General features: G+C 50.7%; 1 protein-coding gene across 7 annotated transcripts in view; it reads right to left on the bottom strand.

Moving 5' to 3' along the window:
• Window positions 1–823: 823 nt before the first annotated feature.
• Window positions 824–22,613, bottom strand: part of PCGF3 (polycomb group ring finger 3) — a 61,815-nt gene continuing 40,025 nt past the window's right edge. For 3 of the 7 annotated variants that reach the window (XM_025385158.1, XM_025385159.1, XM_025385153.1), the window contains 3 exons: window positions 10,013–10,150; window positions 6,160–6,240; window positions 824–4,903 (listed from right to left, as the gene is read on the bottom strand). In XM_025385158.1, the coding sequence (XP_025240943.1) occupies window positions 4,859–4,903; window positions 6,160–6,240; window positions 10,013–10,150 (264 nt within the window). In that variant the 3' untranslated portion in view covers window positions 824–4,858. Of the gene's footprint in view, window positions 4,907–6,159; window positions 6,241–10,012; window positions 10,151–22,613 lie in introns of all 7 variants that reach the window. The other 4 variants (XM_025385156.1, XM_025385152.1, XM_025385154.1 and 1 more) reach the window with 2 other exon arrangements.

The following is a 22,613-nucleotide window of genomic DNA, read 5'->3' as shown; positions in this document are numbered from 1 at the left end:
ATTTTTATTTTTAGTAGAGACAGGGTTTCACCATGTCAGCCAAGCTGGTGATCAGACTGCCTTGGCCTCCCACAGTGCTGGGATTACAGGCGTGAGCCACTATGCCCAGCCTAAGTCAGTTAAGTCAGACTGAACCTATTTTTAAAATTTACTGCTTTAGGTTGTGAGAATGTAATTTTGGCCATATTCTCCTTTCCTTCCATTTCTAGTTTTCTCCTAGTTTCAAAATTGTTGTATATTTCTTAACTTTTAAAAACTGAAGTTTTGGCCATAGTGCTTTTTTTGGGGACGGGCGGCAAATGGTCATAGGGAGACGGAACATTCATTTGTTAGTTGACACACCTATGGGAATCAGTAAGTTCTTTTTTAGCTTATTTTCCTTGGCATAATCAGCTCCAAACTGCAGCAACCTCTTTCTGCAAGGAGACAAACTGAATGAGCTTTACAAAGTTTCTGGCCCAAACTCTGGTAGCAAATGCCGGACCAATTTAAATGAGGGCTGGCAACCAGGGTGACAATTTACAAATGCTGCCCGGAGCAAATCGAGACGTTGGTTAACCTGGGAGTGGGGAGGGCTGGGGTGAGGAAGGGAGCCGTGGGCTGATGTGTACTTTTTGTGTGGACATATGTGCACATATGTGCAGGCATGTGGTCTGAGCGCACACATATGTAGCATGCATGCGTGTGTGGCCAGTGTGTCTGCGGCCAGGCTACCTGAGTGGTCCATCCAATACCCACGGCATTGTTCATCCCATGAGCAAGTCATCTCTCGTGCTCATACAAATGATTTATATAATACATTTCCAGCCAGAAACACTTTCACTTAAGCTTTTCTTTTGCTTTTATTACAAGCATATAATATTAATTGGCAAAACACTGAATACAAGCTTCACTATCATAAAATCAAAACATTTAAGCAATATTCCAAAAAAGATTTGACAAAAACTAGCCACCAAGAGTACAAAAATTACACACCAACACAAAGCATAAAAAATGTAAACTTTCAAATTAAACAGTCAAAAACATGTATCTGCGTGATCACCTCCACACCTCAACTGCCTTCGTCTGCCGCACGCTGCTGGTAAAGGCTGGGTGGCTGCACCGTCGTCCCCTAACCCAACATTGCTTTCGTCTGGGAAAATGCGTCTGATAGCCAATTAAGCCATGGGAGTGGACATTTACACGGAGGCTACGCACATCTCAGGGGACGCTCAAACTGCAGTTCGTTCCTCAGACGCACTATTGGGTGCGAAGGACACCTGGAGGGTGAGGGAGACCTCGGCGCGTTCCTGCGGGGCCTTGGCCACGTGGCCATCGCCCGCACCCTGTCCCCTGCCTGGCAGGGGACACAATATTTGTACAGATTATGGTATCATTTGAATGATTTTCTAATCTACTTATCTCAATTTATTTATTTAAATGTCAAGGCAGAGAAAGATATTGATCATGTTAAGGTCACGTGATGTGGTGGCGCAGTAATGACTTCCTGAGGAAACAGAGAATTGGATGTTTTGTGATTTAGCTATGTGCACTAAACTTATTTTCCATGTTTTGAGAGCACATTAAACATTCACGTACAATGTGGGAACAGGCTGGCTCATACCCAGAACGTCCAACCCAATGCCACCCTTTGAATCACTGTGAATGCCGTTCTGTTGCCATTCAGAGAAAACAAGCAAGGCTGCAAAGCCTGGGGGTGCAGGCAGCTGCAGTGTTTGGGCCAGGGCAGCTCTGCTCTTGTGGTCTGAGGCCATGTGGCCCCGCCTCGGGGCGGCCTGGCCACAAGCACGTGGGGTCCAAGGCACCAGGACCCAGGCAGGACCGAGGTGGCCCCACAGCGTGGCCCGAGGCATCACTGGCTGACAGGCACTCACACACAACCCCAATGACAGCATTCTCACAATAATAACAATGAAAAAGGAAAAACCAAAAGCTGAATGTATATATTTTGGAATTCCATCTATGTTCCCTTTCAATTTAGCAGAATAAATGCTACATTACAATTTAAACAGATGTCTAATAAATGTGTGTTGGAACCTATTGCACAAAAGCATAAAAAATGCTCTTCATCCACATAAAACAAAAACATACAAATTAAAAGCTACTCAAAGTAAAAAGAAGCTTGCAAAACATCTCACAATTTCATTTTATATGCCTGTAAATAAAGCTGGACCACTGAAACCAAACAATTGGATGGGAAAATATGATAGAAGACTTAAAATAGAATAAATAATTTTATAAAGTTAAGTTTTCTTTTTTAACCCCCCAAATCTTAAATTCAATATTATATATTCTATTTGAATTTTCTATTTCCATGAAAACTGCATTGGTGAGACCGTATTCCGGGTAATTAGCCCCACTGCTGTTGAAAACGACGCATAAGGTGATTTAACAGCATTTGTTTTACCAGCATAAATAGTTGTGAAAACTTCTTCACAGTAACTCCATCTGTTTAAAAAAAAAAAAAAAAAAAAAAACCACTTAATAGAATCCAATCATTAACCGATCCTGGCTTTCATGCTGGAAAAAATGAAATTCAGCCTTTTTCTGTGAAATGAGAGCTTGACAGAAAGGAAAGAAGGCCGCCCAGAGGCTCCACGGACGGCGGGGCCATTGCACTCCAGCCTCCAACGACTAAGGCTGCAAGGTCAGACGAGAGGCAGAGGCCCCAGGGCCGAGTCCTGTAGTGAAGACTGTCTGCACGATGAACTCCTAGAAAAATAGGGACTTCTGCTGCTGAGGTTTTGTCAGGTTAACGCGGTTACAAAAGCAGGGTCACCACCGGCTGGAGACATCAACACGGGCTCCACTCACCCGTCTCTCTGTGTATTTAAATATATCAGCTTAGCACCATAGCAAAGTCAAGTGATTTCAAAGATAGCTACAAAGTTACAAATATATATTATGACATTATTACAATGATATTCAGTTTAATCTGAACTGTGATTTAATTTTATTTTAATTTGGAGGCTTGTAACTGTTTAATCCTTTCTTATTCCGCCACACAGGAAAATGCCTAAGTTCTAATGTTACACTTAAAACTGCACTGTGATAACACACGGTTGTACAGAATGCTTCAGCAGTATGTATATTTTGAGGTAGACAGGTAATATTTATTCATACACAGCTACTCATAGACCCTTATACAGTGACTCTAGAAAATGATTTGGATGAACAGCAAGCTTAGGTAACTGAGTAACTCAAACCATCCTGGGAGTTGATGGGCTTAAAGAAAGAGGTGAATTTTGACCAATTCCTAACAAAGAACTTGCTTTTGTTTTAAAAGGCCTTACACTGACAATCACTCAGATGGAACTAATATGCATGTTTTCCTCATCCCTCAGATGAGGTCTCTTGAGCTGCTTTTTATCTAAAGGAAGCAGAAGAAAACAGCGAAATTCAAGAAAAAAATGTCCAAGGTGGATGGCTTCTTGGAAAGCCTGAGTGGTGGCCAGGGACCACCTGGGCTCCCAGGGAGCGGAGGGAGGAGGGATTCAGTTCCACAGGAAATAAATGGGAACAGCCTGGCGGAGAAGACAATGACAACTGCAGGACAACACCTCAATTGCTCCAGAAAACAGCCCTTGCTCCTCCTTCTGGCCTTTCCACACTTCCAAGTTACTGTTTTAAAGGAAAAAAAAATGTGTGTGTGCTGACAGTTTATTCTCTAATGTGACAAAAACATGACCATCCAGGAGGAGAGGGGCTGACACTGCAACCAACTGAGGCTGAAACACAGCTTCAGCTGAAATGCAGCATCTGCAGAGCGGGGGTCACCTTCCCTCCGAGCCCTTCAGCTGCTCACCCTGTCCCTGCAGCTCAGAAAAACAACAAGCTCCTCCCACCAGCAAAGGGGAAGGGGAGGCCTTGGACAGAGGGGGCAGTGAGTGCGTCTGGGCATGAGCCTGAAGCAACCACCAGCAAATCCTCCCCACGGACGCCAGGAGAGCTCTGATCCCAACTACCACCACCTCTCCCTTCAGCAAAAAACGGGGAAAGAAAACGTAGGAAACCAAATGGCGGCACTCAACAATTTGTGCCGTTTTTAATACAAGTGATTTTTAAAAATAAGAATTGTTCTGCAAACCAGCACTGAGCTGGTCACATGGCCTCTGGTCTACCTGCTGAGCGTGTCAGAAACCGCAATGTGGAGTCTGGGGTCCCGTTTCCAGGGCTGGGTGTGTCGGCCCCAGGCGAGTGACAGTTCGAGTGAGTCCCAAGTGCCGACCTCACACAATGAAAGGTGAACCAGTCAGGGAGCTGCTGTCGTGTTTCATAAGGTGGGAAATTGAATACAATGGTCAAATCATAATGTTAATGGAAACCTCTTTTGATTTGCTTTTAAATTAATTTTTCATATAACTTCTAAATCTTCAAGAAGCTAAAGGCAACATAAATATTGTCATTCACCATGAAGACATTTTTTCAATAACTTAGGAAGGATTCAATAAAAGTCCAACTATTATTTGAGGCTTATCATGAAACCTAATTCATAAACTAAACTGAAGTGAATTCAGATTTTCAAGACCTGGAAAGCAAGCAGAGGGAGCTCGTGTCAGAAGGTGACTCAGAACCGTGTTGCCTGCGAGAATCACTCTCGCCTGCGAGGCTGAAGCACGGGGTGGGGGGTTGGGGAGAGGACGATCGGCTCTGGGAGACTGTGAAGTGTTTTCATCCTCTGTAAACGTGGTGCTGGTAGTGTCTTGTTGAGTGTGAATTCTCTCTCATACAAAAGTTATAAATATTCTCTATTCAGAAGTCTGGTCCACATGACACCCAGAGGCAACGTTCTTAAGCACGGTGGCCGGGAGCACCCAGGGGTGCAAGGGCCCAGTCTGCGGGTGCTGTGCGGCGCCATTCACAGCAAGTCCATCTTGGGTCTGTAGTGCAGCAGGAGTGGCGCCTTCTGGAAGACACAAGAACACAGCGCCTGCTTAGCAGGGGTGGAGGCGAGGAAACAGACTTACTTCATCGGGAAGGGCACTGAGGAATTGCGTCCCGTGAGACACAGTCCACACGGAGGACTACATAGAGACCCTTCTGTTCTGAGCAATGTCAAGATGCCAGTGGGGGAGACAGGCTGGGAAGACATGCGCCCTCTCCCCTGGCCCCAGGTGACCACCTTTACCTGATGTGGCCCTGGCCACCACTCCCTTGCCCCCTTCTCCCTCAAACCCTCTGGCCCAGCCCCAGGCCAGCCTTGGCTCCTTACCCCCTCTCCCCAGGCAGCAGCACCAGCTGAGGTGGGAGAATTCCACCACTGGTTTCCTGCTTCAGAGGGGCCCAAAGGCCCCAGGGGACCCTCTGCTCATGGCACTCATGGCCTCGGCAGTTTCCCACCGGGGACTGTGCCCCTCAGAGCTCAGCTGGCGCCTTCCAAGCTGGCTCTGGGGTTGATGATTTCAGAAAGACCAGAACTGTGTTTCATAACCATCTCTGTAGCTGAGTCATCACTTTTTTTTTTTTTGATACGGAGTCTTGATCTGTTGCTCAGGCTGGAGTGCAGTGGCATGATCTCAGCTCACTGCAAGGCGTGCAAGCTCCACCTATCAGGTTCATACCATTCTCCTGCCTTAGCCTCCTGAGTAGTTGGGACTACAGGCGCCCGCCACCATGCCCAGCTAATTTTTTGTATTTTTAGTAGAGATGGGATTTCACTGTGTTAGCCAGGATGGTCTCAGTCTCCTGACCTTGTGATCTGCCCACCTCGGCCTCCCAAAGTGCTGGGATTACAGGCGTGAGCCACTGTGCCTGGCCAGAGTCATCACTTTTAAGCTTTTAGATAAGAGATGCGGGGCCAGGCACGGTGGCTCACGCCTGTAATCCCAGCACTTTGGGAGGCTGAGGCAGGCAGATCACGAGGTCAGGAGATCGAGACCATGGTGAAACCCCATCTCTACTAAAAAATACACAAAATTAGCCAGGTGCAGTGGCAGGCACCTGTAGTCCCAGCTACTGGGGAGGCTGAGGCAGGAGAATGGCGTGAACCCAGGAGGTGGAGCTTGCAGTGAAACAAGATCGTGCCACAGCACTCCAGCCTGGGCGACAGAGCAAGGTTCTGTCTCAAAAACAAAAACAAAAACAAACAAAAAAAAAGAGATGCACAGCAAAGTCACTGCCATTCAGAGCAGACTCTGAAAATCAAATCACGTGTCTCACCTTGAATCTCCACCTCGTGACAACAACGAACTTGAGCGTGTGGTCCTTGCCCAGGATCTCCTCGTTGCATAAAATGTCCAGCTGGGGGAAAAGCAGGTTTGATTAGAAGCGGGGAGGTGCTCAATCCATGCTGACATGGCCACCTCGATGCTGGTGTGAAATCTGCAGCCCTTCCCCAATCATGCAAGAATGTGGCTAGAGACGGTGGTGGTGGTTCACGTATTCCTCCATCCCTACCTCACAGCCTAGACACAGGGTGTGGTTCACGTATTCCTTCATTCCTACCTCACAGCCTAGAGACGGGATGTGACTCACGTATTCCTCTGCTCCTACCTCACAGCCTAGAGACGGGATGTGGTTCACATATTCCTCCATCCTTACCTCACAGCCTAGAGACGGGGTGTGGTTCACGTATTCCTCCATCCCTACCTCACAGCCTAGAGACAGGGTGTGGTTCATGTATTGCTCTGTCCCTACTTCACACCTAAATGGAAATCCAGTGCAACATACAAGCTATGACAGGGCAGGCCTGTGCCAGTTAGGGGGATGACATTTCTGCAGGGGGTGCAGGCGCAGGGACTAGCTCCTTGTGGTTGTGGGCTCCCATTCCACCCCCACCTGGCCTGCAGCTGCCCTGTACCCTTTTTCTCTTGACGCCCAGGCCCCATCACACCCCGTCTACCAAACCTGCTGTACTGAGAAATGGGAAGAGGTGGTTTGCAGCCCCATGAACAGCCCAGACAGCTCCGGAATTGGGTACCCTGGTTCCCCAGGTGGCACAAGCACCTGAGAGGCCCACAGGGCTAATGTGTTTCCCTCCCCATACCACCCAGGCCTGGTCCACACCAGCCCCCTCCCACGGCTGCAGCCTCCAGGGGCACCTCTCCCCACAAGCCTTACCTTGGGTCCAGGCTGTCCCTCCCTCTCACCACAGTGCAAAAAGGCACTGGGCTCCCCAGTCTTTTAAAAAAATTAAACAGACTTTTTAAACAACAATTTAAGGTTCACAGCAAAATTGAGAGGAAGGTACAGGGAGTTCCCGTCCCCCTTGGCCACCCCCCAACCAACACCCTGCATGGTAGCACATTAGTCACCACCCAGGAACCTGCATTGACGTCACCTCTAGAGTCCAGAGCTGATGTCAGGTTGCCCTAGTGGCAAAGCCACAGGTGCACAAACAGCAGCATTGCTGCCCAGGAGCCCTGTGCCTGTCCGCTCCTACCACCCTCCCCAAGCCCCTGCAGCCTCCAGATGGTTCTGCCTTTTCCAGTGCACCATGCCGCAGAGCTGGAGTCACACAGTCTGCAGCCTTTTCAGAGGGGCTTCTCTACTTAGTAACAGACACTTGATTTTTCTCCCCCATGCCTGCTCCTGGCCTGACTGCTCGTTTCTTTTCAGTGGTGGATAATATTCCAGTATGGACGCACAACAGTTTATTTACCCACTCATCTACTGAAGGCCATCTTGGTCGCTTCCAAGTTTTGGTAATTATGAAGAAAGCTGCTATCAACATCTGGGTGCAGTTTTTTGTGTGGGCAGGAGATTTCGTTTAAACAACAGGGGGCATGGCTGCTGGATGGTTTGCCAAGAGTGTGTTTTGTGTTGTCAGCAGCTGCCAAGCTGTTCTCCACAGGGGTTGCAGGTTCCGCTTCCCACAGGAATGAATCTGCGTTCCCCGCATCTCCGGAGTGTGTTGTCAGTGCTTGGGATTATGGCAGTTCTACGAGGTGCGTGTGGTGCCACGTGGTTTTACTTGCATTTCCCTGATGATGTAGACAGTTCTTCAGATTCCTTTCTGGGGAAAACGTGAAGCAGCCCCATCTGTCTGAGTGGCTGGGTTGCGGGGCTGAGAGGCACGGTCACCGCAGCAACAGCGAAAACCTCACACTCTTCCCTGGAGGAACCAGCCCTGTGCTGGGAAATGGCCAACCTCTTCCCCACCCCCTGCAGCCCCACTGCCCCCGTGGCTTCCCGCTCCACCTCCACATGAAAATCCAAGGACTTCCTCGGCCTGCTCCGTCCCCAGCTACCATCCATCTTTTCTGTTTCGCTACACAGAAAAGCAAACAAAACAACTGAAACTCAGCAAAAAGACTTTCCCCATTTCTTCCTCTCCCTTCCCCCAATGTCCTGACTTTTCTCCATGGGCTCCAGGCAGCCCGTGCTCACTGAGTCTCCCCAACCCCAGTGTGCTGTCTGTATCCCCTGCCAACATGTGGGACACTCAAGGCTGGCACTAGCCCCCCATGATCTGACACAGCCTCTGCTCTGTGTCACCACAGCAGCTACGCCTGTTCCGAGAAGCCACGCCCCCCACCCCTGCCAACCGAGTAGCCGCAGGCCTGCAGTCATTCCTGACCCCTTCCTTTTCTCTGCATCGCCACCCAAATACATCAGCAACTTATTGTGGCTTTCTCTGAATTAGTCTCCCACGGCTACCATGGAAATTAGCACAATGAGCGTGGTGGCTTCAAACAATAGAAATGTACTCAGTTCCAGAGTCCATAAGAGTCACGCTCCCTCTGCAGGCTCCCAGGGAGAAGCACAGTCCATTCCGTGTTGCTGCCACAGCACACCACACACTGGGTGATTTATGAAGAACCCAGTTCTTCATAACCCAGAACTTCAGCACAGTTCTGGGAGCTGCGGCATTCAAGGTCACCACGTTGCCACTTGTGAAGGCCTTCTGCTGCGTCCGCACGTTGGGAAAGAAGAGGGAGAACCCATGCTGGCCAGTCCTTTCACAGCAGCATCGATCTGTGCATGGGGCAGGGCCCTCGGTCTGAGTGCCTCCCCCAGGCCCTAACTCCCAGCACTGCCCCGCTGGGGATGGAATTTCCAACATATGAATCTGGGGGATGCCTTCGGACCACAGCAGGGGAGCCTGCCCTGGCTTCCAGCTGCTGGTGGCCCAGGCGCTCCCTGGCTCGCCTCAAGGCTGCCTCCCTCCAGCCTCCAATCCGTCCTCTGCTCTGTCCTCACCAGGGCCTCCTGTCCCATCTTGAGTCTTCCTCTGCCTCACTTGTCATGGGATTTAGGCTCCACCCATACATTCCAGGATTATTTCATCTCAAAATCCTTCACTCAATTATATCTACAAAGATCTTTTTCCAAATAAGGTCCCATTTGTAGGCTCTGGGGGTGAGGACATGGCTTATCTTCTGGGGCCACCGCTGAGCCCACTGCTGCTCCAGAGAGCATCTCGAGTCTGTCCACTTCTCCACCCTGACTGCCCCCACCACAGTCCTCCTCTTCTGCGACTCCTGGTGCTGGCCTCTCCTGTGTCCGTTTCTGCACAGCCTGAGCAATTTTCAAAAACGACACCTCAGACCCATGCTCCTGCCCACAGCCACCAGTGCCTTCTCTCTCCACGAAGAGCTGGACCCTGCTGGCGCCTGCATCTCCATGGTGTCACCGCTTGGGGGCTCACAGGGACCCACACTGGCATGTTCATGATGCACCCGCTGCCAAGGCCACCTCACGCCAGTATTCCTTCATTTCCTTACGCACCACAGCCTGGAAGGGTCCTCCCTCTCTCCATCCGCCCATGTCTCCCCTTGTGAAATTAAAGCACAGAATTTCTCGTTGCGAGGAAAACCTTTACCCTATTTTAAAACAATCTCATCATCCCCGCCCTAGTTCTCTCTTCCACTCACAGTGGCGTTCCACGTTCCCTGTCTCTGGGCATCCTCCTATCCTGCTCCCTGGTGGAGCAGGGAAAACTGATTTTTTTCTGATTAAAATCTCCAAAGTTGTTAAAAACAAAACGAAACTAAGCAAAGAATCTTAGAAGTGTCACTTTTACAAATAAGAGAGGACTTGTTATGGTTTCTACTTAGGGATCAACTGTTACCTCGTTAAAGGACGAAAGGTTGAGTTTTTTGGCGATGAACTTCTTTAGATGCAAGACGGTCGCCTGGGCGGAGCAGCGGATCCACTTCCGCTTCAGTCCCCGCAGTTTGCTGCTGTTACACTCCAGGCAGATGCTCACCTGCAGGAAAGGACGCTGGTGAGAACACAGCAGAAAGGCTCCCCTGGACGGTTCTGGAGGCTTCCTTAGACATATTTCACTAATTCCTCAATCTAGGACTGCTGACCTTTTTGAGATCAGACATCTGCTTTGACTTCAACAGTGCAGAAAAATAATCTTACATACCTTATCTGAAAACCTGTTTATCATCTGCTTGCCATTTTGTGAACTATCACCTCACCCCGTTAATTCTGTGTGTTATTAACATAATATTTGAGAGTTAATTCCAGAGTTATTTATCCATCGCAGGCACTGAGTTCTTGGTCTCCAGCTAAGTCTGTCCGGACAAACACGGGGCAAAGAAGAGTGGGTGGCTCTGTGTCTGCGAATGCACTCGGGGAGACAGCAACGACTGCAGGAAGACAGTAGGGAGAAGGCTTGAGCAGAGCCTCGGGTGGAAGGTCACAGCTGCCTTCCAGGTGACCAGCAGCTTGGCAGGAGACCCGCAGGATAAAAAGTGACTGAAGGGGATTGTGGAGTCCCAGCAGCCACAGGGTCCCAGTGGGTGCGAAAAGGAATCTGCCCAGGACCAGGCTCAGGACGAGTCTTCACCTGAGGGCCTGGCTGCTCGGCCCCCAAGATATGCCTGACAAGGAAGGGCGACGCTCACGGCAAACACTTCTACAGGTGGAGCCACAACAAATGGCACAGTTAGGCCCTAAAAATGCAGTGGAAGGATGACCAGGGGGTTAACTGAAATATGTGTGTCTAAAATTACAAAAGATACAAAAGGGAGGACACCAGGGGTACAGACAGGCAGGTGTTGAAGGTAATCAGACACAATTTCTAAAAATAAAAACACTGACAGAAACTAACATCTCAGTGGATGGCTGAACCACAGATTCATCTCAGCTGAGGATAGATTAATGTCCTAAAAAAAAAATCACTGGAGGAAGTTACCCATAAGGAGTAGAGACAAACACACCAATTAAAACAATAAAAGGAAGGCTAAGAGAAAGGGGGGAAGACGGGAGCCCCAGAGAAAAGAACAGAAAGGAAAGGAAGTGTTAAGAAACAGTGACTAAGGATTTCCTACAACAGTGAAGGTCAGATCCTCAGTTTCAGGAAGCAAAATAATCCAAAATAAAAGAAATAAAAAGAAATACACACCCCGACATGGTGCAGTGACTGAGCACAGCCCGTTACAGGCCCCCGCAAGAGCCACTAAGAAGAGAAGTGGATTCCGTGCAAAGAGCAAGAGAGAGATCCTTGCTGCAGGGTGAGGATGGAGTGAGGGGCTGCCTGCAAGCATCACAGGAGAGGGGCAGCACGGGGAGAAAGACCTAGAGTTCGGAGGGAGAAGAACACAGGAGAGGAGCCGCGCGGGGAGAAAGACCCGGAGTCCGGAGGCACAAGAACTCGGGAGAGGAAGAACTCAGGAGAGGGGCAGCGAGGGGAGAGACACCTGGAGTTTGGCGGAAGAAGTGAGAAGCGGGAGAAAGGGCGTGCCCAGTGAGAGCGGCGGTAGGGGTGCTTGTGCGGGGAGGGGCACAGACTTACAGTAACTTTGGACTTGTTTTTTTTTTTAGACAGAGTCTCCCTCTGTCACTAGGCTGGAGTGCAGTGACTCGATCTCAGCTCACAGCAACCTCTGCCTCCTGGGTTCAAGCGATTCTCCTGCCTCAGCCTCCCATAGCTGGACTACAGGTGCCCGCCACCACGCCCGGCTAATTTTTTCTATTTTAGTAGAGATGGGGTTTCACCATGTTGGCCAGGATGGTCTCGATCTCCTGACCTCGTGATCTGCCCACCTCGGCCTCCCAAAGTGCTGGGATTACAGGTGTGAGCCACCACGCCCAGCCCACTTTGGACTTTTAAAAATGTAAATAGTTTAAACATTTTGTAACCACTAGTAAAACAGAAGTAGAGCTTACACCTTGCAAACTAGGGGAAGAAAGAAAGAGATTAAAGTTAGTAATTCACTCGACAACAGGGAGGAATAAAGCATAGGAAAAAACTGACGAAAAGAGCAAAATAAAAAAATAAAGCAGGAACCAACTCAGATCCTCCATGGAAAAATCGTGGAATGTGTAAGGTAACGTGCCAGCTAAAAAAGTTTCTGATTTTTTTTTTTTTTTTTTTTTGAGACGGAGTCTCGCTCTGTCACCCAGGCTGGAGTGCAGTGGCCGGATCTCAGCTCACTGCAAGCTCCGCCTCCCGGGTTTACGCCATTCTCCTGCCTCAGCCTCCCGAGTAGCTGGGACTACAGGCGCCTGCCACCACGCCCGGCTAAGTTTTTGTATTTTTAGTAGAGATGGGTTTCACTGTGTTAGCCAGGATGGTCTCGATCTCCTGACCTCGTGATCCGCCCGTCTCGGCCTCCCAAAGTGCTGGGATTACAGGCTTGAGCCACCGTGCCCGGCCTAAGTTTCTGATTTTTAAAAAAACCTAACTCTATGTTGTAAACAGTGTCACATTTAAGACACTTTAAGAACAGAAATACCACACAAGTATTAACCAACAGAAAGCTGGCATAGCTAGATTAGTATTAGTCAAGCAGACTTCAAGAAACAGAGCTTAATGAGGAAGAAGCCCCCTAAAGACAAGAAACATTTCTATACGGGAACACAGCTGGTGACAAAAGCGCGCCAACAGAATGGCCATGGTGGGCTTCACGTCTCTGTAAGCAGCGGACGTGCCCTGCCCTCAACAGGCAGCCGCCGTCTCAGGCTCAGGGAACAGGCGCGCCAGGCACGCAGGCACAAGTCTGAGGCAGCAGGGTCTGCAGTGTGTGGGGCCCACAGGGCAGCAGGAAGGGGCTGCACCGATGAATGCCGGCCTGCATGCACCTGAGGGAAAATGCAGACACATACAGGCGGGGGCGGGGTCAGGGGTGGGGGGGATTGTGGAAGGAAAACAAGAAAATGTTTACATTTGCTCAGATTTGCATACATACAGGAGGTAATCACACAGTGGTTCTCTATAGGTCACTACAGACAGTGACAGAGTTGAGAACAAAATTAAACCTTTTCTATAATATTAATCTTAGGACTAAACCAATGTATTACCTATTTAAATACACTTTAAGTTACAAGCACACTTCTAATTTTTAGGCTTCATTATGGCACAGTTTACACACCTCTTTTATGTATATAATGCAATAATTTTCCATAAATTCACAGACTTTCTCGATGATCGCCATGGCAGTCTGGGATGGTTTCCATCACCTCAGAACGCCCCCGTCAGGCCCTTCTGCAATTTGACCCTGCTGGGGGAGTGGGGTGGGGAGTGAGTGTTTAATGGGGGCAGAGCTTCAGTTTGGGAAGATAAAAAGGCTCTGGAGATGATGGTGGTGGTGGCTGTACAACATTGGGTTTGTACCCAAGGCCACTGAACCACACACACACACCTGAAAATCGTTAAAATGGCATATTTTATGTGCATTTAACACAATTTAGAAGGCTGGTAAAAAAAAAAAAAAAAAGTGAAAATTTAAAAATTCTTTTAATAAGAACCAAATTATGCAGCTGGAAATTAAAGGAATGTTCAACTCTAAAGTTTAGAAAAGAGCCGGGTGCAGTGGCTCACACCTGTAATCCCAGCACCTCGGGAGGTTGAGGCGGCTGGATCATTTGAGGTCAGGAGTTCGAGACCAGCCGGGCCAACGTAGTGAAATCCTGTCCGTAATAAAAATACAAAAATTAGACGGGCATGGTGGCGTGTGCCTGTAATCCCAGCTACTCAGGAGGCGGAGGTGGGAGACCCACTTGAACCAGGGAGGCAGAGGTTGCAGTGAGCCGAGATTGCGCCCCCACACTCCATCCTGGAATACAGAGTAAGACTTCGTCTCAAAAAAAACCCCAAAAAACAAAAAAAAAACAAAGGCTGGGTGTGGTGGCTCATGCCTGTAATCCCAGTATTTTGAGAGGCCAAGGCAGGTGGATCACCTGAGGTTGGGAGTTCAAGACTAGCCTGATCAACACGGAGAAACCCTGTCTCTACTAAAAATACAAAAAATTAGCCGGATGTGGTGGCGTGCGCCTGTAATCCCAGCTACTCTGGAAGGCTGAGACAGAAGAATAGCTTGAATCCGGCAGGCGGAGGTTGCGGTGAGCCGAGATCGCGCCTTGCACTCCAGCCTGGGCAACAAGAGTGAAACTCCATCTCAAAAAAAAAAAAAAAAAAAAAAGGACAATTCTGAAGAAGAAAAATGAGGGGGACCTACTCTCCCAGAAGACCACAGCTTAATGGTAAAATAAATCATTGCAATTAAGTTCCTTGTTGTTTTGGCACAACGGGAGACAAGAGACCAGCAGAACAGAGCAGAGAGCCCGGGGGGGACCTGACAGTGTGGAAACCTGGCAAAGTTGAACCCACCTCGTCCATTCTACACACAAGGTCAACTGTAGGGGCTTACAACCCAACTTGAAAAAGCAAACCTTTCAAATATGTTACAAGACAATGTAGAAGAATGTATTTATGACCTTAGAATGGGGAAACATTTTTAAGATACAAAAGAAAATACCAAGAAATTTAATTATGTCAAATTTTACAACTGCGGATGATGGTAGGTTGAAGAAAGCCAACAGCCACAGAAGGAAAGACGATCGCTGCGGTGAGCGCAGGGCGGTGAGGGAAGAGGCAGCCCTGCAGCTCATGTGAGGAAAAGTCAGGCTGCCCAGGACAGAGACGGGCAAAGAACAAGTAAGCAACTCACACGCAGAGGAGCCCAGAGACGTGCGATGAGCCGCTGGACACCCCACACACAGGAGACTGATCAGAAATAACACAGATACCGTGGAACACACCTGCCCAGGGGGACAGGTGCAATGTTTCAGAAGAGTGATGGGCCGGTCACCACCTAAGTCTCCAATATTAGAACAGATGGGAAATTAAGTGTAAAAACGTCACAGCGTACCAAAACGTGCCACGCACACACTGTGCACACACCGCGCGCTCTGCGACACCACGCGGCCCTGTGTGTACACGGCAGTCACCATCAAGCGGTTACGTTACACACCTCGAAATGCAACTTTGATTGTAAAGAGCGCACTACAGAAGGACCTGTCGCTTTCTATGCCTACCCATCGGCCTGCCTGGGACACTGAGCTCCTTATCCACCTGGAAATGAAAAAGAGCCCAAGATCTGGCATCTGCATCTGGGTCACCAGCGAGTCCTATAGGCTCCCTCCCTTTTTTTTGGGCGGGGGACAGAGTCTCGCTCTGTCACCCAGGCTGGAGTACAGCGACATGATCTGGGCTCACTGCAAGCTCCGCCTCCCGAGTTCAAGCCATTCTCCTGCCTCAGCCTCCCGAGTAGCTGGGACTACAGGCGCCTGCCACCTCGCCCGGCTAATTTTTTTTTTTTTTTGTATTTTTAGTGGAGACGAGGCTTCACTGTGTTAGCCAGGATGATCTTGATCTCCTGACCTCGCGATCTGCCCACCTCGGCCTCCCAAAGTGCTGGGATTACAGGCTTGAGCCACCGCGCCTGGCCGCTCCCTCCCTTTTAAATACGCCCCAAACCCAGTGCTGCACACGCATCGCCACCTGCCTGGGCCTCCGGCTCCGACGCCTGCCTGGTCTCCACATGGCCATCCTGGCCATGCAGGCCGCTTACTACAGAGCAGCTGGCTTTATCTGGGGATAAAGCCACGCCCGGCTGCATCCCACAGCACACCCTGACCTCACATTCCATCTGCCTCATCTCCCTCCTCTGGGTGAACAGTAAGTTCTCACCATGGGCCCCCAAGGTCCCCAACCTCACCTCCAGCCTTGGCTCGTTCACTCTGCCCCGAACTCACTGCCCATGGCACATGGGGCAACTTGGCACCAGTTCCCAGCTCACTATCTCCTGCCTCACCTCTGCAGTCCAGGAGACGCTCTTTCCACCCACTGCCCCTTCCACGTCCAGGGGGTCTGGCTTGGATGCATGGGCTCTCTGCTCCCCACCAGCCAACCCTCACCACGCCGGCTGTGAGGTCCCTGCAGGCAGAGCCCACTTCCAGCAGCCGTGCAGCAGGAGCAGGTGTCTGGCTCTCGGGTGCGAAGTCCCAGGAGCCCAAGGGTGCGGACAGGAGCTGGCGGGCCAGGAAGGCAGAACTCGGAGGAGTGAAAACAAACCACATTTCCAACTCCACATACAGGAGCCACTGGAGCCTCTAGAGGGCGGGAGGGGCCCCACACCAGGCCTCCAGCCTGTTCAGGGCACAGGAGCCATTTCCCCTGTTTCTGGTGCTAGGACACCACACCCACCACGTCACAGGCCCAGTAAAGGTTTCCTAACTCCAGACGAGTGAAGACGAGCACAGACCACACCAGCTCTGCAGCCCCACTGGGGTCTGTGGGTGCCAGGACCACCAAAGACAGACGCAACTCCTCCCAGGACCCAGAAGGCCCCTGAAGTCCACTGGGCAGCTGCTCGCTCCAAGGGAAGCTGAATGTAGGGTTTGTAGGAGGTCAGAGTCTCACTCTCGTTGCCCAGGCTGGAGTGCAGTGCCTTGATCTCAGCTCACTGCAACCTCTGCCTCTCAGGTTCAAGCGATTCTACTGCCTCAGCCTCCCGAGTAGCTGGGAATACAGGCGCCCATCACCACACCCAGCTAATTTTTTGTATTTTAGTAGAGATGGGGTTTCACCTTGTTGCCCAGGCTGGTCTCAAACTCCTGAGCTTAGGCAACCTGCCTGCCTCGGCCTCCCAAAGTACTGGGATTACAGGCATAAGCCACCATGCCTGGCCCAGAGTGTTCTTTTTTTTTTTTTTTTTTTTTGAGATGGAGTCTCGCTCTGTCGCCCAGTATGAAGTGCAGTGGCACAATCTCGGCTCGCTGCAAGCTCCACCTCCTGGGTTCACGCCGTTTCCTGCCTCAGCCTCCGAGTACAGGTGCCCGCCACCACGCCCGGCTAATTTTTTGTATTTTTAGTAAAGACGGGGTTTCACCGTGTTGGCCAGGATGGTCTCGATCTCCTGACCTCATGATCCACCCACCTTGGCCTCCCAAAGTGCTGGGACTACAGGCGTGAGCCACCGCGCCCGGCCAAGAGTCTTCTTAAACATTAAGTTCTAGGCTGGGTACGGTGGCTCAACCTGTGGTCCCTACTCGGGAGGCTGAGGTGGGAGAATCGCTTGAGCCCAGGAGGTCGAGGCTGCAGGGAGCTGAGATTGCGCTACTATACTCCAGCCTAGTCAAGAAAGTGAGATCCTGTCTCAGAAAAATAAAAAAAACTTTAAAGTTCTGTTCTAATTTCCTTACCATTTGCTCCGGGGCTTCTCAGCTCTGGGAGAGAAGCTGCCCACGCCCTCTCCTGGGCCACCTGGCAGCTCAGGTGTGCGAGCCATCAGGGCCCAGAGGGGCCTCCAGTGAGGGCTGGGATCTGTCTCCCACTACCCAGACGACTGAGCTAATCTCAAACACAAACCTTTGTGGTTCAACAGAGGACAAAGCCTACTGAAGTGAGAGAAAAGAGTTTCATCAGGGACATGTTCAGAAGAGCCCCAGACGGACGGGCACCAGGAGGGGACTGGCAATCCCGAGGCTCTGAAAACGAAGATGGGTGGGGGCCGAGCGTCTGGATCGGACAGAGGCCTGAAGGGGGTGGGAATCTCTGGGGTTGCGCTGACGGGGTCATGGCCACGTGCCGGCCCCTCCTGTCTGCCCAGCCTCAGTCTGGTGGGGAGACCCCGGGGGCCTGGAACCGGAGGAGGCGGCTGCATGCACAGGGGTCGAAGTCCACGTAGAGCCCCTGTACCCCCAAGACTGCACCACACCCCACCCCCAAGTCCTGGTGGACACTCAGGACCCCAGCTCAGGGCAGCAGGCCCGCCCCCCACCTCACTCCTTATCCACAAACCCCACCCTTGGCTGCCCAGTCTGCAGAGGCCTCAGGATGCCCACGCAAAGCCAGGCTCTGGAAGCCGTGGCTGTGGGGGAAGGAGCAGAACAGCTGCAGGCCACACATCCATGAAACCCGCCGGCTGCTCCCAAAGAAGTCAGGCTCCAGAAAGGAGAGTTCTGGAATTAAACAGACCGATGGCTTACACTTAAAAACAGATGAGAGCAGGCCGGGCGCGGTGGCTCAAGCCTGTAATCCCAGCACTTTGGGAGGCCGAGACGGGCGGATCACAAGGTCAGGAGATCGAGACCATCCTGGCTAACACGGCGAAACCCCGTCTCTACTAAAAACACAAAAAATTAGCCGGGCGAGGTGGCGGCGCCTGTAGTCCCAGCTACTCGGGAGGCTGAGGCAGGAGAATGGCGGGAACCCGGGAGGCGGAGCTTGCAGTGAGCTGAGATCCGGCCACTGCACTCCAGCCTGGGCGACAGAGCGAGACTCCGTCTCAAAAAAAAAAAAAATAAATAAATAAAAACAGATGAGAGCGAAGAACAGCTGTGAAGCAAATGAGTCACCTGAGGCTTCCAGCGGTGAAAGGAATGGGGTCACACAGAGAAGGTGGCAGATGCAGGGACTGCAGGAGGCAGAACTGAGAGGAGAAAGAACGACCAGGGACCTCAGGAGGGAACAGCAAGGGCAGCGGAAGAGGCGGCTTCCGCCCATTTCCGAACTCCCAAGGTCAAGTGTGGGAAGCACCATTCACCTGTGCAGGGGGAGCGTCTTCCAGGAGGATCCCCGTCCCCACCTCGTAAAACAGAAAGAACGGCCTCGTCAAGTACTTTGGTTTCGAAGACATCGTGAGTAAAGAAACCCGACAGGCTTTTGCGTTGCTCAGCGATGACTAAACTTGCCTCCCTCAGGAAGATTCGGAGGAGCCACCGGTCCCAGGAGGCCTGTGCCTTGAGGCTGAGTGCCCACCAGCGGTGGGTGGGGGTGAGGGGGCCTGCGCCCGTTCGATGATGGAGAAGAGGTTACCTGTGAAGCCAGCATGGCCGGCTGATGCCACCCTGAGCCTCGGCTGCTCCAAGCTGGCTGCTGAACCAACCTAGAGCTGGAGCCCAGCCAGAGGTCGGAGGGGTCGGAGGGGCCAGAGCCTCCAGGCACAGGCACAGCATCCACACCCTCATGCCCTTCGGAGGGGCCACCAGGGGAGGGCACAAGGCTGGGAGCAGAGACATGGGCCTGGGCCTGGGTGGCGGGTGCTTCCCTCATCTGTGTGGTTTTTTTTTTTTTTAATGCTTAGTATGAAAAGTACATAATTTAATCAGGTCATCCGAATGACTGAGAAGGGTTTAAGAGTTAAGAGAAGAAACGACTGTCACTGGTGTGAGGGGGACAACATAGAGCCCGTGACTGGCAGGAGTTTAGGGGCCACTGCGCTGGGCTCGGAAGTGACATGAGGACGTGGCAAAGCACAAATCCAAACATAGCAGGAAGACACCAGAAACGCCCAGAAAACCCACGCAACCTCTGGCTACGTCTAAATAACTGTAATGTCGCATCAAAACTTCAGTAAGATGAGGAAGCGATTCCTAGAATAAAACTAGTGAGAAATAAAATTTTAAAATTACCAAAACCAATCTGGAACAAACCCTCAGATGACTTCCAAGTTTTGGAAGACGGGGATCAGGAACTCATCACAAAGTTACAGACGCAGATAATCCCACAAACGGACACAGAATCCAAGTTTAAGAGCAGCCACAAGAAGAACAGAAAGAGAATGCAAAATTTCCAAACCATCAGAGCAGAGAAAGAAGCCAACAAAACCTGATCCAGGCCCTCACGGGTAGAGGGGAAGAAGATGTGTTTTCTCACAAACACAACGGGTTAAACTCCCCTATCAAAGATAACCTGAGATGGGTGTAAAAAAGCAAAGCAAAAGCCTCCATAACACACCTGAGACAAATGACAGGGAGGCTGGAAGCAGAGCCCAACAGCAACAGTAGCGATGTTAGTACAAGAGAAACGGGGGTTAGAGCAAAAACACTCTGAACAGGAAAAAAAGAGAAAAAAAAGAATCCACGCTGACAAAAGGTGCAAGTCATCAAAACTATGTAAGAACCACCAGCCTGCACACCCAGCAGCACGGCTCCTAAGCATCACTGCGAGGTTACAGAGCAACAGAGAAAACAGGAATCTAAAGGGGTGCGTCAACAAGAAAAACCACCGAACTTGAATGTCCGAGTTAACCATCTCCCAGGATGCCGGCTTGCTTCTCATTCATTCAACGTAACACCTCAAGGTGCCTCACAAGTAGGAAATAATTTAATCTTCCTAAAAACCTCGAGGCAATCTCATCACCACCTCACACCACAGACAGAGAAACTGAGGCAGAGGTAGGTCACTTGTGAAGGCCACGCCCTGGCTAAAGGCAGAGCAGGACGTGGACAACTGGCCCCCGGGGTCTGCTTGTTTACCCACCACACCAACCAGCAAACTCAGCCAAAGGAAAATCACCCCAGGACCCCTGGAAAATCTGCACGCAAGTGAACAAGAAAGAAGATCTCAATCCCCCAAGGCAGAGGTCCGCGTAGACAACACTCCCTGACCGCTCGGGAAGGAGACTAGAAAGGAGAGTGGATGGAACCCAAAAAGGCCATGTTACTTGAATACTTCAGAACAAACTTCTCGATCAAAAAGGAACTCTGATGAAATTACAGCTTTAGAAATGAATGCCAGTGAAAATGTTACTCATAAAAGTGTGCAGGGAGGGCCGGGCGCGGTGGCTCAAGCCTGTAATCCCAGCACTTTGGGAGGCCAAGACAGGCAGATCACAAGGTCAGGAGATCGAGACCATCCTGGCTAACACAGTGAAACCCCGTCTCTACTAAAAAAATACAAAAAACTAGCTGGGCGAGGTGGTGGGCGCCTGTAGTCCCAGCTACTCGGGAGGCTGAGGCAGGAGAATGGCGTAAATCCGGGAGGCGGAGTTTGCAGTGAGCTGAGATCTGGCCACTGAACTCCAGCCTGGGCAACAGAGCGAGACTCCGTCTCAAAAAAAAAAAAAAAGTGCAGGGAGAAGCCAGGAGCACACAGGAAACACACAGCCAGAAATGCACTTACAAAGACTGGGCAGGCATGCGGGCTCATGCCTGGAATCCTGGCACTTTGGAAGACTGAGGCAGGAGGACTGCTTGAGCCCAGTTCAGACTGGCCTAGGCAACACAGCAAGGCTCCATTGCTACAAAAAATTTAAAAAGTTAACTGGTGTGGTGTGCCAACAGTGTCTGCTACTCTGGAGGCTTGGGCAGGAGCCCAGGAGGCGGAGGGTGCAGGGAGCTGTGATTGTACCACTGCACTCCAGGCTGGATGAGAGAGCCAGATCCTGTCTCAAAGAACAACAAAAGACTTTTTTTTTTTTTTTGAAATGGAGTCTTGCTCTGTCGCCCAGGCTGGAGTGCAGTGGCGCGATCTCTGCACACTGCAAGCTCCACCTCCCGGGTTCACGTCATTCTCCTGCCTCAGCCTCCCGAGCAGCTGGGACTACAGGTGTGAGCCACTGTGCCCAGCCATTTTTTTTGTATTTTTAGTAGAGACGGGATTTCATCATGTTAACCAGGATGTCTTGATCTCCTAACCTCGTGGTCTGCCTGCCTCAGCCTCCTAAAGTGCTGGGATTACAGGCGTGAGCCACCGCGCCTGGCCAACAAAAGACTTTTAACTCAAGATGTCAGAAAAAAAAAATGTTTTAAGAAAATTCAGCAAGGCTGGGCATGGGGGCTCACGCCTGTAATCCCAGCACTTTGGGAGGCCGAGGCGGGCAGATCATCTGAGGTCGGGAGTCCAAGACCAGCCTGACCAACATGGAGAAACCCTGTCTCTACTAAAAATACAAAATTAGCCGGGCGTAGTGGCGCATGCCTGTAATCCCAGCTACTCAGGAGGCTGAGGCAGGAGAAACACTTGAACATGGGAGGCAAAGGATGCAGTGAGCCGAGATCGTGCCATTGCACTCCAGCCTGGGCAACAAGAGCAAAATTTCATCTCAAAAAAGAAAAAAAGAAAATTCAATATTTGATCAATTAAAAAAAAAATTGGCTCTTTTGAAAGCAACAAATACATCTTGCGCACATCAAGGATCAAAAGAAAAGGTAAATATTAGTAAAAATAAGCACTGATATAAATTTAAAACTGCAAAACAGAGATTAAACTGGAGGAGGACATCACACACAGCTTTACATCGATCCGTGGAAAACCACACCAGAGGAAAGGGGAGCAGCAGCCTGCACCCCTCTGGAACACCAGCCCACCCAGCAGACCCCAAAACCGAATTTCCACAAGATCCCAGGGGGCTCCTCCCAGGGGGGAACTGCTCTAAGGACAAGTAACTAACAAAGGCCAACCAGGAAAGACCCGGGGCCTCAGCGCAGACGAGACCAACGCCACAGAGAGAAGAACAGCGTAGTTCCAGAAGAGCCACCAAGCCACCAACAGAGGAAGCATCAGGCACTTAAACACCAGGAACCAAGCATGGCAGTGAAACCAGGGGTCATTAAAGAAGAGGGCGATTTCCTCTCTTCCTGCCCCTGCAGACCCCTTCTCTGAACTGGCTGCTCTTCTCTACTGACCCAAAAGGCAACACCATCACATC

This window comes from Theropithecus gelada, chromosome 5 (genome assembly GCF_003255815.1).
Source record: "Theropithecus gelada isolate Dixy chromosome 5, Tgel_1.0, whole genome shotgun sequence".
Lineage (NCBI taxonomy): Eukaryota > Metazoa > Chordata > Mammalia > Primates > Cercopithecidae > Theropithecus > Theropithecus gelada.
The sequence above is the reverse complement of the archived record's forward strand: the minus strand, read 5'-3'. Positions and strand labels throughout refer to the sequence as shown.